Genomic DNA, 15,594 nt, shown 5'->3' on the forward strand with positions numbered 1-15,594 from the left:
CTCACGTGTGTACAGCAAGCACTTATCCACCGAGAGAGACATTTACCCTGGGCACAGGTTCATTCATGCTGAGCACGCACCAGAACTTCACTTCTTGGGATCTGTGCTCTGAACATGCTCCCCAGGTAGTTCTGATGAGTGGGATTTGAGGACAGGGAACAACACTTTCCCACAAGGTGAAACTTGAGGTTAATGCAGAGCTCCAGGGTGTGTCTGTCTCACTGGAAACAGAGGCAAAGCTGTCTGCCTGCCTTCTCCAGAAACCGCGGGCTGCCGGGTCTCCTGGGCAAGCTCTGCAGGTACATGTGTTGTCTATGGACAGTAGCTGGCTGCTTTGGAAACTGGGCAGATTGGTTATTAGAGATTCACACAGGGGGATTAGTCCCAAATCAAAGACTTTAATGTACATTCTGCTCTTGGAAAAATATCTCCAAGGAAACAAGAGGAACCAAAAGTCTTAAGCAGCAGGACTCTCATTCAGACCTGCTGGGAGCTTGAGCCTCAGAAGAGGATGTCACTGGGATCCCAGGGCACAGCAAATGGCCTGAGGTCAGGATGGAGGGCCTGGGAGCTCTTCTTGAGGCAGAACTCTGCCCACACAGCACGAGGGGTGTGCCCTCAAGACTCTCTAACACCAGAAATGTGACAGCACTGAGGACAGCCCCACGACAGGCCCGGGAAAGTTAATACCTAGCTATCTCCATGGCTCTGAAGTAAGGTCCCACCGATAATAGGGTCTAAGGGGCAAACTTGGGACAGAACCTTTCTTTTTGCTGTTGAATTTCCACATTACCAGAAAAAGTCATGGTGGCCTTAGTGAAAAATGGGACTGTGGAAAGCTTCTATCTCCCACTTGAGAGTGAGAGGTCTCAGAATGGAGCCCCAAGACCAGGCGCCAATTCTGGGAGCTCTAGGGCTTCTAGGCAGGAGGGGCCTTGGGAGAGGAAGCTGAAGTTGACCATTTGTTAGACTCAGTGCATCATCTTCCTGTGCCCTTGCCCAGGCTGGCTCCAGAGAGCTCAGTGGCCCGTCTGCTGGTGGATCTCCTTCCATTCCACATGGAGCAGGCAAAAATCCTGTACAAACCACATTCAAACCTAAACTTAACTTAAAAATTCACTAACACATCAGCCACTGGGATGGACCAGGTTTCTTCTTTCCCCTGTTAACCAGCTGAATAAGCAGCTAGTCTTTTAGACTTAAGGTTCATTTTCTCATTGCTAGAAGGAATTAGACTGTTGCTCGGGCAGGTCTCACCTGAACCTTCTCCAAGGGCCTTTTTATGAAATTAAGCACCAGGGCCAGGCTGAAGGGAACCACAGTGCTTCGCTTTGGCAGCAAAGGAATGTATTTACTGGTGAAGAGGAATCCTGGCTCCATCTCTGCAGGACCTGACTGAACCACTAGGCTGGAGGAGCAGAGACACCAGGTAGGAGCCATGTGGGAAGGGGTCTCCCTGGTTGAAGATCTGCAGCTAGCCAGTCTCGATGCCCTCAGGGAGCTCCACCACCACTGGGGCACAGTCCTCTGGCTCTGAAGCAAAGTCCCACCGGAACTTCTTAGTCAGGTGGGCTTGGAACTTTTCTGCCTTCTTCCTCAGAGTGGCATCTACAGCAATGCTGCAGGCAGAAGAAAAGAAAACCTGCAGAGAACAGAGGGTAAGTTACTCCTGAGAACAGGGGGCCAAGAAAGCTGTGGAAATTTCCTCCTAGTGTTCAGCTCTCTGAGGTAGTAGATCAGCTGCTGCTGGCACAGTCCCAAGACACCTGCTATGCACCCCCCAAAAACAAAGAAGGAAGACACTGGAACGGGACTGGAATGGAAAATTACCATGTTGGGCACAGATGCCCTGTGAAAGTAAGGCCATCAGAGTTATCACTGGGCACAGATGCCCTGTGAAAGTAAGGCCATCAGAGTTATCACTGCTGCCCCACCCGGGCAGGGAGGGAGGTGTTAAGATCTTCAAGGCACCTGGGCAATAGCACAGAAGAAAAGACAGTTATACCAGGTGGTGTAAATAAGTTTGGGGAGACACATAAGCCCTTGAATCCCATAAAGTCCCAGGCCCTCAGCCAACAAGGCTGAATTGCTGCTCTCATCTTCTAAGTGGGCCACAGAACACCAGTTTGAGGCTTCTATTCCTCTTAAAAGCTGTCTTTAATGTTCATTTAAAAAAGCATTACCATTGTTGAAATTGTGGTAAAATAGATACAGCTACCGTCTAAACTCTTTTAAGTGATTAGCCAGTGGCACTAAGTGCATTCCCATAGTGCAACCATCACCAACTTCTTATATTCTCCAGCGGAAACTATCCATGAACACCAGTTCCCTAACATTCCCTTCCCCTGGCTTTTAGCAACACTTCTTTCTGTTTTCCTCTTTCTACTTCCTGTCTCTAGGAATCTGACTAGGCTAGGAACTTCACAGAAGAAGAAGTATATAGTATCTGTTCTGTGGCTGTCTTTGAGGCTCACCCATGTTTTAGCATTTTGCGCTTCTGGTATTCTAACAGAACTTATTTAATGTACAGGAGAATAAAGACAACCACAAGCTCAAAGAAAATTTAATTTTGGATCTTTTGCACATTTCCTGGCACCAAATAATATGTGACGGTGCTGTAGAAAAGGCCAGAGATGAGCTGCACACCAGGCCCCAGAATGCTGCTGGCTTGTGACTCTTGCAAGGTCCAGGCTAAAACGAGCTCCCCTGAACTCTGTTCCTTTAGCATTAGGCTGGCTTCCCTCATGGCATTTCTATATTGTCTTACATCACAGCAGTCCATGCTTAAAGAGTAGGGAATGAATCCTAATTACTAGTATATTCAACACAGCATACCATCCAGAGCCTGGCACGGAGTTAGGGCCCACAGGATGCTCACCAATCAGTAACTACAACACAGAACTTGGCAATAGCCGGAAGTGAGAGGCTGGAACAAGCTGCACTTAGAGTCATCACCCACCTTCCCCACCTACCTTCTCAACATTCCTGAGAGTAAAATCAACTAGAAGTGGGCACAAGCAAAGCCTGCACACACACACGCGCTCTCTCTCTCTCTCTCTCTCTCTCTCTCTCTCTCCTTCTAATTTGAAAAGAGTTTTGTCCTTTTAACTTGTTATTTAAATCTTTACTACGAGCCTAGCAGGTTGGAGGGCAGGAAACTGCTAATCCCGCTGTACAGATGAAGAGGCTGGGTGGCTCACTACACCATGCTCCGACAAGCATGGTCAATCTTCTAATTTCTCCACTATAACCTTCATCTGTCTTGACAGGGTAAATAACATCCTTGAATCTGAACGTTTGGTCCCATCCTGTGGGGTGCTTCCTCAACTGTCCCCAGGTCTCTAGAACCTGGGCCACAGACCACAATGACTTTCATTTTAAAGACCAACTTTACTGAAGTACACTTTGCACACAATTAAATGTTCCCACTTGCACTGTCTGACCCACTGGGGTGAACACCTGGAACCATGGATGATCAACATAGGTAGAGGGTTTTCTTTTGGGATTTAGTTCTCAGCCAGGAAGACTCTATGGATTTGCTGGGGCATCACCATATTTAGGCTTCAGAATGGGTTGGCCACCCTTAGAAACTCTCTGATGTCGCCCTTAGACTTTTAACCCTCATCTTCCCTTTCCTCACCCCTGGCCCGACCACCTTTTATTTATTTTTCTTAATTTTCTTTATAGCTTTACAAACTGAATAATTAATTTGGTTTTTCTTGAGACACAGTTTCTTGAGACTTAGTTTAGAAAGGCCTTGAATTTATTAGGTTACCCAGTCTCAATTCTGCCTCAGCCTTGCTCCCAAGTGCTAGGAATATAGGTAAGTGTTACCATACTCTGCTTGATAGTTCAAAAACAATTCAGAAAAGATGTTCTTAAAGTATTGCGTCAGGACTAGGACAGTTCAGTGACACAGCGCTCGCCTAGCTTAGGTGAGACCTTGGGTTCAGTTTTCAGTGACCTCCTTCACGCCGGGGCCGGGGCTGCATTTATTCTAAAGATAAAAGAACCAGGATAAATTTTATGTTTTCTTTTTAAAAATTTAGTAATCATCTAGTTACTTTATTTCCTGAGGCAAAATCAAGTAAAGATTTCTAACACCATAGAAAAATTAATTACCTTAATTTTAGCTGATTAATCTTGGATTTTTAAAAAAAAGACTTTTAAAACAGGATGATCACATTCTGCAAATGAATGTATTTATCTAAAATAAAAACCATGGGCCAGGTGAGGTAATGGCATATGAATTTAATCCCAGCATTAGGAAGGCAGAGGCAGATGGATCTGTAGTTCAAGGCCAGCCTGGTCTATAGAGTGAGTTCCAGATCAGTCTAGGCTACACAGTGAGACTTTGTCTCAAAACAACAACACCCCCAAAAACCCAAATAAAATAAAAATAAAGCAGAGAAAAATGTAAAGCTCAATAAAAATAAAAAACAGCCACTATATGTTTTTCTTCAAATACAGAAAAAGTACCAACACTTTAATCATTAAGTCTATTATAAAATTAAAACAAACAACCCCGCCCCCCTCCAGTCATAAAGAGTAAAGCTTTTAAAGAGCAAAGGTCAGTGACGGCAGCACATACAGTCCAGTCACACTGAGAAAGTCAACCACCACAGGGGACAGCTGAGCCTGTCTTATCCTAGAGTTTCTGGAGAGGCCAACAAAGGAACTTCCTTAAACAACACAAGCCTCAAGGGACTGACTCAACAAATCAAACTGGCAGAAGGCTTGGTTCTCACTGTAACTGAAGCGGCTGTAAGGGCAGGACCACACCACTGCAGTGATGAGCAAGAGTGGAGCTAGGAATCGTCTTCTTTAAACCCTGGCGGTCCTGGAACTCACTCTGTAAACCAGGTGGACCTTGAACTCACAGAGATCCCCTACCTTGGCCTCCCGAGAGCTGGGATTAAAGGCATTTACCAGCATTCCTGGCCTCCTGTCTTTAAATTTTTTTCTAAAAATTACATTTATTTAGTTTACATGTACACACACCATTCATGTAGAGATCAGAAGACAATTTGCAGAAGTCAGTTTTCTCCTTCTACTATGTGGGATCCTGAGATCAAACCTAAGACAATAGAATAGTCTCAGTGGCAAGCAACCTTTACCTGCTGAGCTATCTTGCCAGCCTGGACTCATACCTTTCAACGTCAGTTCAGAATATTTGGGCTGTTTCATCTGGAGTTATAATATACATAGCCCTACAGTGGGCTTCAAATCTAAACCTCAACCGGATTATCCCTTGTTCTATGAGGCTGGACAAAACCACAAGGCCTACAACATTTACACAACAGAATTGTATAATCAACTTCTTGCATTGTTTTGAGAGCTATAAGCATACAAAAGCCACAGTCAATGGCAGGAGAAAGTAGAAAAATTTATCTATTAGAAATGTTTATGATATGAAGCTGGAAAGATGGCTCATTGGTTAAAACCACTGGCTGCTCTTCCAGAGAGGATCTGGGTTTAGTCCCCAGAATCTACATGGCAGCTCACAACAGTCCGCAACTCCAGAGAATCTGACATCCTTTTCTGGCCTCCATGGGCACTAGGCATCCAAGTGTTGCAGAAATATACATGCAGGCAAAACATCCATATACATATATTTTTTAAGAAGTTTATGATAGCCAGGCGGTTGCGGCACACACCTTTAATCCCAGCACTTGGGAGGTAGAGACAGGTGGATCTCTGTGAGTTCGAGGTCAGCCTGGTCTACAGAGCGAGTTTTAGGACAGGCTTCAAAAAGCTACAGAGAAACCCTGTCTCAAAAAACAAAAAAGTTTATGATAAAACATTATAGACATTATTAAGACTAGGGCTACAGCTCAGTTGGTAGAGTACACCCTTCACAAGTACAAAGTCCTAGGCTCCATCCCCAGGACCACATAACCTGCACATGGTGGCACATGCTACTAAACCTAGCACTTAGGAGGGAGAAGCAGGAGGATCAGAAGTTAAAGATCATGTACGTCTACATACAAAGTTTGAGGTTAGAATGAGATATATAAGGCGCCACCCATCTCAAAAATAAGACAAAACGCCGGGCGGTGGTGGCGCATGCCTTTAATCCCAGCACTTGGGAGGCAGAGGCAGGCGGATCTCTGTGAGTTCGAGACCAGCCTGGTCTACAAGAGCTAGTTCCAGGACAGGCTCCAAAACCACAGAGAAACCCTGTCTCGAAAAACCAAAAGACAAAAAAAACCCATATATATGTTAAAGATGACACCCAGAATAGTAATAAGGCACAATGCTTGCTTGGAATGCATCTACAGCTATAAAACACAACAAGATCTCCAAACACGACAGGTTATGTGATATATGCCTAAATACTATGCAATCGGCAGTTAGAATTCTTATTTTGTGCATAACTCTTTCCCACACACTATTAATTCCAGATTATCTTTTCACTAACTTTAAACAAATTATGGTAAATTAAGTTACTTTAAATAAAGGGAAAAAAAAACTTTTTGTAAAACAAATCATTTTTATTCAAGCTAAATCCAAGGGATTTGTAAAAGCCAGTGGCATTTATTCAAGTGTCTCACTTGGGAAATTTGGAGGAAAAAAAATCAATGGCTGAAGTCATAAATGACTGATTTAATGCACACTAATATGGCTGCCTTTAATGTCTTTCAAGTGCACACACATACACACCAGTTTCTCTTCATGTACAGCAGACATTTATGATTCAAAGCAGGGAAGCCAACTCCACTCAACTAGTGGCAGAGAGAGCAGGGAACAAGCTGAGGAAGCTTTCTTTTTTTGGTTTTTCGAGACAGGGTTTCTCTGTGGTTTTGGAGCCTGTCCTGGAACTAGCTGTTGTAGACCGAACTCACAGAGATCCACCTGCCTCTGCCTCCCGAGTGCTGGGATTAAAGGCGTGCGCCACCACCGTCCAGCTTGAGGAAGCTTTTAAGGTCTGATTCATCCAGTCACAAAAACCCCAAGTGAGTGCCTCTGCGTGAGGAATCGGACTCTCACTGCCAAGACATTGAAAAAAAGGTTTTATAATATCCTGGTCCACACTGTGCCTTTAGAAATATCAATGTCCCTCAAATAAAGCTATTCTAGAACCCCTCAAGCCCCTCAAATATTAACCCCAGTCAGAATCCACCATTCTCTTAGATGCCCTTTGCTAGGCTTTATTGTTTATACATATACTTACATTGCCAAAGGAATTATAAATGCTTTACATGTAAAAAAAAAAAAAAAAGGCAGTAGCACAGGTCAAATGCTAGGTGTTGACAATAATCAACGAGGGGGGGAAATGCAGGCTTCTGGCTCCGTGAGGACCTGCTGTATTCACTTCAGAAGCATAAGCCTTGCAGGATGCTAGTGGCAAGTACAGAGCAGGCTAAGACTACTAGGAAGAGGCAGAGACAAGGGAGGGCCTCACAGAGAGAGAGTGTAGGAAGGACATGACAGTCAGGAGAATCAGCTTCAGTCCAGAGGCTTGAAATATGGATGCAAAGTTTCTGTTATATGAGGCTCCAGAGAACATTCTGAAAAACATGCTTACGGTTAATACTGCTCTGAACATTTTTAAATGTGCTGAGAGGAAATCAAACTCATATGATGTGCTTTTTACAACTAAAACACAGGAAGTGAAGACAGTGTTCATGTGGGTAGTTCTAGTTGTTTGGGCTGCTAGAATCACTTGTGCCCAGGAGTTCAAAGTTAGCCTCAGAAACAAAGCAAGATCCAGTCTCAAAGGGAGGGGAGGGGGGATGAAACAGCATGGCCTGTCTGGGAGCTTGCTGTGTACAGACCACCGACACTATCCTGACAGGAGAGAACAGGGTAAGAGCCAAGGAACACTGAGCCTTGGGGTCAAGGCTGGCACATTTAAATTTCCTAGGCAAAAGGGAGAGCCACAGAGAAACAGGATCAGAGCTGCATTTTGGAGCAACAGAGGCAGCAGGGTGGGAAGTAGATGGTTTAACAAAATAACCAGGAAAGTTAATAAACTCTGATGTAGTCTAGTGGAGACCAAAAAGCCCCAGCTAGGACAAAGAACAAGGGCAGGTATGGCTTCTGTAACACTACTATTTGTAATTCTTCAGTTCACTCATGGGTTTATTTCCTGCTGACAGGGATTCTGATACTCTTGTTCAGTGACATTCTCACTTCTAGAACAAATCTCATATGCAGCAGGGGCTCAGTCAGTGAATCCTAATCAATGAACCCTTGAGGACAGGAGCCCTAGCTAAGTCTTATTTGTATTCTTCAACAACAAAAGTGGAATGATGTGTGAAAAGGTGCTCAAAAACATTTAGTATGTACTATTTTAAAGGCATATGTCCTGAACATTTCCAAATAATGACACCAACTAGTATAGGTCAGGAAGCAGAGTGTGAGGCCTTGGGTTTTATCTCCAGTGCCACGTAAATTGGGTACGTTTGACACACACCTGTAATTCCAGGAGTTGGGAGGTGGAGAACAGAGAATCTGAAATTCAAGGTCATACTTGGCTACAATGGGAGTTTGAAGCCAGTTGGAGCTAGAGAGCTTGTCTAAAAACAAACCCCAAAACAAACCAAATGATATCAAATGTCTTGTCCAGAGAAAATTTCAAACCATCAGCACTGTACAACCCACACGAGCATCCAGCAGTCCAGCTGGGTCCTTGGTATTTTGAGATCACTGTTACAACACAAGCCAGCAACACCACAGCTTTCCTGTTCTTGTGTGACAGCATCCACTCACACCGTAAGGGCAATATGTCATTCCCTAGACTGCATCATTCCCCATGGCTGCCGCCACCAATGCAGGCCAGTTAGCAGCTGCCTGGCAGCTCAGTGACTTTGTGAGGAGGGTCCCCATAGAGGGGGATAGAGATTCTATAAAGAACAGAAAAGGGCACTTTAATTCTTCTCAAGTAGAACATGCCAGGCTCAGGCCATCATTTGACAGACACATCACCACAGTCTGCACAAGCCCTCCAAATGCCAGCATTTCCAAGCAACTGCCTGCTGCCTAATTACAGAGACTGCAATAGCACGGCAATTTTGGAAAAGCGTTCTCTGCCTTTGAGAACAACATCCACAGGATTTTTTTTGGTGGGGTTAGGGTGGGGGAGATCTACGCTGTATTTAGTACCTTGGGACAAGAGCACAAGTGCCAAACCAATTCCAAGCTTCCTATACAAATCCTGACTTCTACTTTCTAGTGTAAATTAATAATTTAACCTTTCTAATTTTTTTTCATTTGAAAAATGAAAATAATTTGGTCTTTCCCACAGGGTTCCAGGGAGCCGACATGTGATGATGGTTCATCTCAACTGCCAATCTGATAAGAGAGATCAAGAATCACCTAAGAGAAGGGTCTCTGGGCATGCCTGTATACAGACTTGGTTGACTAGATTAACTACTGTATACAGATCCACCCACTTGTCCCTAGGCTGGATTCTAGAATATGTAAAGAGAAGCAAGTGGGTTCAACACAGGAGTTGACCACTCTCTGCATGGGATGTGACCAGCTGCCTCAAACTCCTGCTGCTGTCACTACCCCTTTATGGAATGGGATTCCATAAAGTCACTTCTGTCAGGGTGTCATAGCAACAGAAAAAGTAACTTAGACATCATATAACATAGTGAATATGGTGTTTGCTACCCAACAGACATTAACAAATACTAGTTTCTTCTGTGGGTGGGGATGAGAGATAAGTGAGGAACATCTTGCACAGAACAGGCCTCATGGGGCATCACACAGAGAGAAGAAAGACACTGGTGGTACAGAAGCTATGGAAACGGACAACTAGCTGCTTTTCTGCTATACTTTAGAAAGTTACAAAATGTGAGTGACGGAGACTGTCCCAAGTACAGAAAGGAAACTAATCTGTTTGCCAAGGGAGGAAATAGCACAGGATGAAGAGTCTCAGTTGTTTGAAGCTCCTTCCCTAATTACCACTCATAATGAAAATTTAATTGCCAAGTTAAAAGCAAATTTCACTTTTTCTGTCAGAGAATCTCTGCAGAAACTGGCACATTTTGTTTGAACAGGAAATCAAAGTTACTTTAATGCTTAAATGAGATCTAAGGAGCTGCAGATGTTTCTTTGGGAATAACGAGCTCCAAAACTGCCTCACTAGGCTGCAGCAGCTTAGAGCTTCAGCGAGCCCTGGAAGCTGTTTGAGCTGGTTCTCTCTTAGCTGCGGTTTATTTATCCCCCATGGTTCATGCCTTGGAAGCACCATGTGTTTGGTGATACCAAGAGGCAGGGCCTGGTGAGAGGCTCTTAGCTCACCATGACAATGTTCTTGGGAAGGATTAATATGGCAACAGTGAGTTCTTTAAAGAAGTTGTCACCAGTAGGGCCACCAAGTTTTGAGCTCTGAGCCTACAAAATCATGAGCTAAATAAGCCTCTACTGGGGCTGCAAGATGGCTCGTTGAATAAGAGCCCTTGCTGCATAGGCATGATGACCCGAGCTCAATCCTCAGAGCCCACACAACTCCCACAAGCTAAGCTCCGACCTCCACAGCATCCCATGGCACACAACTAAATTTAAGAAATAAAAAATAAATTAATAAATAAATCCCTTTATTTCAAAGTAGGACGTGTCAGTTATTTTCTTACAGTAATAAAAAAAAAAAACTAGTAATACAGCTAGGCAGCCAAAGTGGTGGAAAGGATTCAAATTCTAAGTACCCAGGATGAGGCCAGAGAGAGCATCTGTGGCACAGAGGTGCTTACAACACAGTAGAAGATAGAGAACCAGGAAACACCTCAAGGTTAAGAAGTAAACTCAAGAAATATTAGAGTCATGGAAAAGCAGCAGAAAGAAGAAGGTGACGCTCATGAAATGCTCTCACATGGGTGCCTTCCTGTGACCCGCACGTGTGTCACCCACAGTTTGCTCACCTGTAAGGTACTGGTGAGGAAGTTGTCCTGGGAGACAATGTCCACAAAGAAGTCGGCAGGGATCTCACCAAGCTGGTGGTACAGGATGGAGATGAGGCTGACGTACAGGGTGTGGTGCTTCACCATGGTGGCTTCTGACCGACACAGGAGGTTCAGGAGCCGCTTCCAGTGCTCGAATGCCTCATATACGTTGCCCAGCAGAAAGCACACAAAGGCAAACTGCAGCTCACCTAGGAGGTACAGAGAGAACAGTGAGATTCCCCACAGCAAGGCAACCAGCTGGCACTTCCCTACATGACTTACAACGCCATCATTCACACTAGACCTTAGCAACACGGAGCCTTGTATCCTTGTCACTCCAACAGAACTGACGGTGGGATTCTGCATCCAACAAGCACTCAGAAAATACTTGTTCAACTGCAAAAAATTCAAACCATGGGACACCAAACTGTGCTTAGGTCTTTACACAAAAACAGGTCCTAAGAAAAGCGGTAGTACTACTACATGCCTCACATTTCAGGAGGTGGACCCTAAACCTACCATCAGGATTATTAGTAGATTTCATTAAACGCAAACCTGCCCAGAGCTAGAGAGGTGGCTCAGGAGTTAAGAGTATTTGCTGCTCTTCCAGAAGACCCAAGTTCAGTTCCTAGTACCCACTACAGCCATCTTACATCTACCCGATTCCAGCTACAGGGGATTTGAAATCCTTGTCTGGTCTCTGTGTACTCATACACATACCCACCACATACACAAACACACCACCACAGACACACACACACACACAAACACACACAGGCATAAGTAAAAATAATATACTAAATTCTAAAACTTACAAAAAAGTAAGTAAAGCTGCCCAGTTGGTCAACTCAGAGATTTTGGTTAAGCAGAGAAATGAACTCCAGAATTTGTGAAAACAAGATTAGTGCAAAGTATTTTACAACCAATTTTTAACATTTCCATGTCACTGAAAATGTCCCCTTAGTGGCTGGTATTCCAAGCTTCCCAGGTGGCATGACCCACTCTCGGGCTGGTGAAAAGCTGCATTACACACCACCCTCAATTCTCAGCCCAGCTCCTCTAGGTCATCAGGGAAGGCAGTATTTCCCTCATTTTAAGATGAGTTCAAGGGCATGCCCAAGACTGTATAACTACTGTTTTGAATGATGGAAAGCTGTAATAGATTTGATGCTGGGTAGAAACACTTCTAGAATCTCCCACAGCAGGAAATTCCTAAATTCTTATTCCACGGCTAGCTTACCTGTCAGCTTATTTTGTTTATTCAATCACGGGGCTCTGATTTCATCTCTGAGCAGCCTAGTGGCTAAGAGCATGGGCTTCGGAGCCAAACTGCCTAGATTCAAATCCCAGCTCTACTACTTAGAAGAAGTGTGACCTAAGGCAAGTTTTGTAATCTATTTATGCCTAATTTCCTTACTTGATAGTTATAATGAAGAGTAAATTACTTACTACAGTGTCTAGTAAACACTTAGAATAATACGGGACACAAAGCAACACTCAAAATGCCAGTTCCTATTTGGATCTCCAATTGATACCTGTCTCCAACAAAGACCTGACAATCCAGAAGCCATGGAAATACTCAACACATCACAAAACACTACTCTACAATCTTGTTTCTAAAGACCACACGTACTCTTAGAATATAACTGAAGTTTCAAAGACTGAAATATAAGACAAGTGAAATGTATAGAAATACACAGTGAAGAGAGAAAAGAAAAAATGTACTGAACTGTGAAAATGCTTATTTCTAGATTTAAGACTTGGAGTAAATTTTATTTTTGTTTCTGCTCTGTGATAAATACATTAAATCAAGAAAGAGCAAGCAGCAATCAAACTGTAACAATTAAAATAAAAATAAAAGCCCTGGTCTAAGTCAGGGAAGGAACCAACATTTTAAGAGCTCAAGCAAAGTGAGGCGTCAGATAGGGGCTTATAGGAAAATAGAATTGGCCTAGCAATCAGGAGCCTTGGGCAATGTGGTCTCAATGTGATCACTATTCACCAATTTTTTTCTCTCTATAGAGCGAAGCTATGCCACTGATTAACAAACATAGGATTATGCGCACAGGTTCAATTAAGATGCTCAAATAATTAGATGACTACCAGACAGGCAAACTGCTGGAGCCCGTCAGATCTCTTTAAAATCTTTAGGCTAAGGGCGGAGATATACATGTCTGTGATGACTAGGGAGTCTACCTCCTAGCTTCCTTTAAGAACTCTGAACCAGATAATCCAATATGAGCTCTCTATTCTAAAACACCCCCACTAGCATCCTCCCCCCAAAAGCCTAATTCCTTCTTACCAAGTACATCCTGGGGGTTGCAAGGAAACTGCTTGCTGAGCACAGTCTCGAGGGCATAGCTCAAGTCCATGCTGTGCCTGGTGATCTCTGCTGGTGTGGCACCTGCCGGGAACATCTGAGTGGGCAGCTCCGAGAAGCGGATCTCTGTCCCAGCCCTGGGTTTCATCTCAGGTAGCCGGGCTAAGCCCTCCTGGTAGCTTCTGCACTCAGTACCGCAGCGGGGCAGATTCTGCTCCACCCTGTCCTTGGTGTGCTTCATGGAGAGCACAGGCAGCACGTCCGAGAAGGCACAGATCTGCCGGCTCTCTGGCTGCAGCTTCTCCACGGTGGCCTCACTGATGAAGTTGGTGAGTGAGATCCATTTCTTGAGTGTTGTATACGGGTAGGGGCCCAGAAACTGGTCTAACTCGGGGAGATTGGCTCTCATAGCTTCTACTTCAGCCTCTGGAGCTGGAGACAAGTCTATCTCTTCCTGGACTGTATTCCAGCGAAGGACTGTCAGCCCCCGCTGCTTGAGGCTAAGAAAGAAGCCCATCCGAGGGCCCACCTCCCTGGGATTGGCCTTGTCCACAGAGCTGTAGTGAAGAAAGTGGATGCCAGGAGGGATCATCTTCACACCCCGGAACTTGGGACCCACCTCCCAGGAGTTGTAGTCAATGCCAAACTCTGTCCCCTTGGGCATGTTCAGAATGATCACAGTGGCTCCTTCAAAGAAGAGTTGCTTGGCTAACTCAGGATCCATCTGCATGGAAGCCATTAGGCCAGTGGTGGGTGGCCAAAAGCAGGACTCTTTCTTGTCTTCTAGAAGAGCAGAGAGAAAACAAAACAAAACAGAATGAGTTGACCAGAACATGGAAAGGCTACTTCATTTCTCGCACATTATGTCACATACTGAACTCGATCCTCACAGAAGAAACTCCCTTCATCCTCAAGGGAATCCTGCATCTGTCTAAGGAAATCAGGATCAAAGAGATTTGGGGGCTCTGACTTAACAAGCAAGGGGGTCTTCACTCCACCACTACAGAGGCACCAACCCAAGGTCACACAGGACCAAAGTCAAAGCCTGGCTGCTGGCACCCAGGCCTGCGTTCACTGCACACGCAAGAACCTGCATCCAAGGCTTTCTCGGAACAGAGGGTAAGGATAGAGAAACAAAAACAAAAACACGCATGACCTATGTTAAACTAGAACGATGCTAAAAATCATTTTAAACTACATTCTACCTAAAACCTGCTACCAGAAAGTACCATAAGCTCTGTCAAAAATGACCAAATCAAATCTGCTACCTAATTTCCCGTGAGCACGTAAAATTAATAAAAAGTTTTGAGGAGTGGAGAGCTTTTCAAACTCATCAAAAACCTAGTTGAAAGTGAGGGAAAGTAAAGGGTCTAGTCCCCTTGTTTAAAACTAACCTAGCTAAGTAGAGTGAACCGGAACACACCTGTATTCCCAAAATACAACACACATTTAAATAAAGTCCGGAGGCCGGTGGGTGACTTACCGGAAACAACGCAGAGGTGGGCGGAACCAGATCGAGTGAGGATAAGGTCTCTGGTCTCCAAGCTCTACAGTTAAAAGGGGAGAAAAAGTTACGTCGTGGGCCCCAGGAAGCCTGACCACGATGTCCCCGGTGAGGTTCTCAGAGAGAGAGGCCTCCTGAGACACCAGCCCACAAACCCACAAACTCGGCTGGTTCGGAGACAGGGGCCTAATTAAATGCACTCCGCGATTCTGAGCGGAGAAGCGAGGTGACCTGGCCACACACAACGAAACCCGAGGACGAAAGAAGTACCAGGAGCCAACACTCACCGCAAAGCCTCACGCTCGGCCTCCACAGAAACGGGACGGAAGTTCGGCGGCTTTGGCACGGGAGAGGTGTTACGGAAAAAGTGGTCCGGCGGAGCCCCAGGATGCAGAAGAATTGGCCCGTGCTTGCAGGTTCCTCCCGATAAAGCCCTGGTTTTCTTCTTAGTGTTTCATTTTACCACCTGAATTGTGAATAACAATTTTAATTAAACTATGCACTTCCCCTTCCAGAAACATACTCACCAGTCACAGTCCTTTGGTCTCAAGCAGACACGGGCACCAAATCATGGTCGGGGTGGTAGCACCCAGTAGCCACAGTTAGACAGGATCAGTCGTGGCCGGCCCTCTTTAGCCACATCAGTATGCCAGTCACAGCGTCAAAGATGCCCTGTTACCACACGGTTCCAGATTCTAGACACACTCGTCCCTAGGTACAGTTTCAGAAACCAAGGCTGTTGCCTGAAGGGAGAACCAGTTGCTTCAACAGCCAGCACAGCAATCTGCCTGGCAAGGATCACCCTGTGTCTTGTAGGTCTAAGACCTACACAGGCAAGCTATAAATGTGCACTGAGTAAGGAAACCTGCCTGTCTTTT

The 15,594-nt window shown here is 44.9% G+C and overlaps 1 protein-coding gene across 2 annotated transcripts; it reads right to left on the reverse strand.

The window, feature by feature from the left end:
• Positions 1-378: 378 nt before the first annotated feature.
• Aar2 (AAR2 splicing factor homolog) lies at positions 379-15,412 on the reverse strand. 2 transcript variants are annotated; one of them, XM_013352056.2, is made up of 5 exons: positions 15,004-15,412; positions 14,696-14,759; positions 13,195-13,992; positions 10,872-11,101; positions 379-1,642 (listed from the first exon to the last, which is right to left on the reverse strand). In XM_013352056.2, the coding sequence occupies exons 3-5, from the start codon at positions 13,949-13,951 to the stop codon at positions 1,475-1,477; spliced, it is 1,155 nt and encodes a 384-aa protein (XP_013207510.1). In that variant the 5' UTR covers positions 13,952-13,992; positions 14,696-14,759; positions 15,004-15,412; the 3' UTR covers positions 379-1,474. The 2 variants fall into 2 exon arrangements, with proteins under 2 accessions (XP_013207510.1, XP_005363101.1); XM_005363044.3 differs by having other exon boundaries at positions 13,195-13,995; positions 15,004-15,410.
• Positions 15,413-15,594: the final 182 nt, after the last annotated feature.

The sequence above is a fragment of the Microtus ochrogaster genome, linkage group LG8, assembly GCF_000317375.1.
Source record: "Microtus ochrogaster isolate Prairie Vole_2 linkage group LG8, MicOch1.0, whole genome shotgun sequence".
NCBI lineage: Eukaryota > Metazoa > Chordata > Mammalia > Rodentia > Cricetidae > Microtus > Microtus ochrogaster.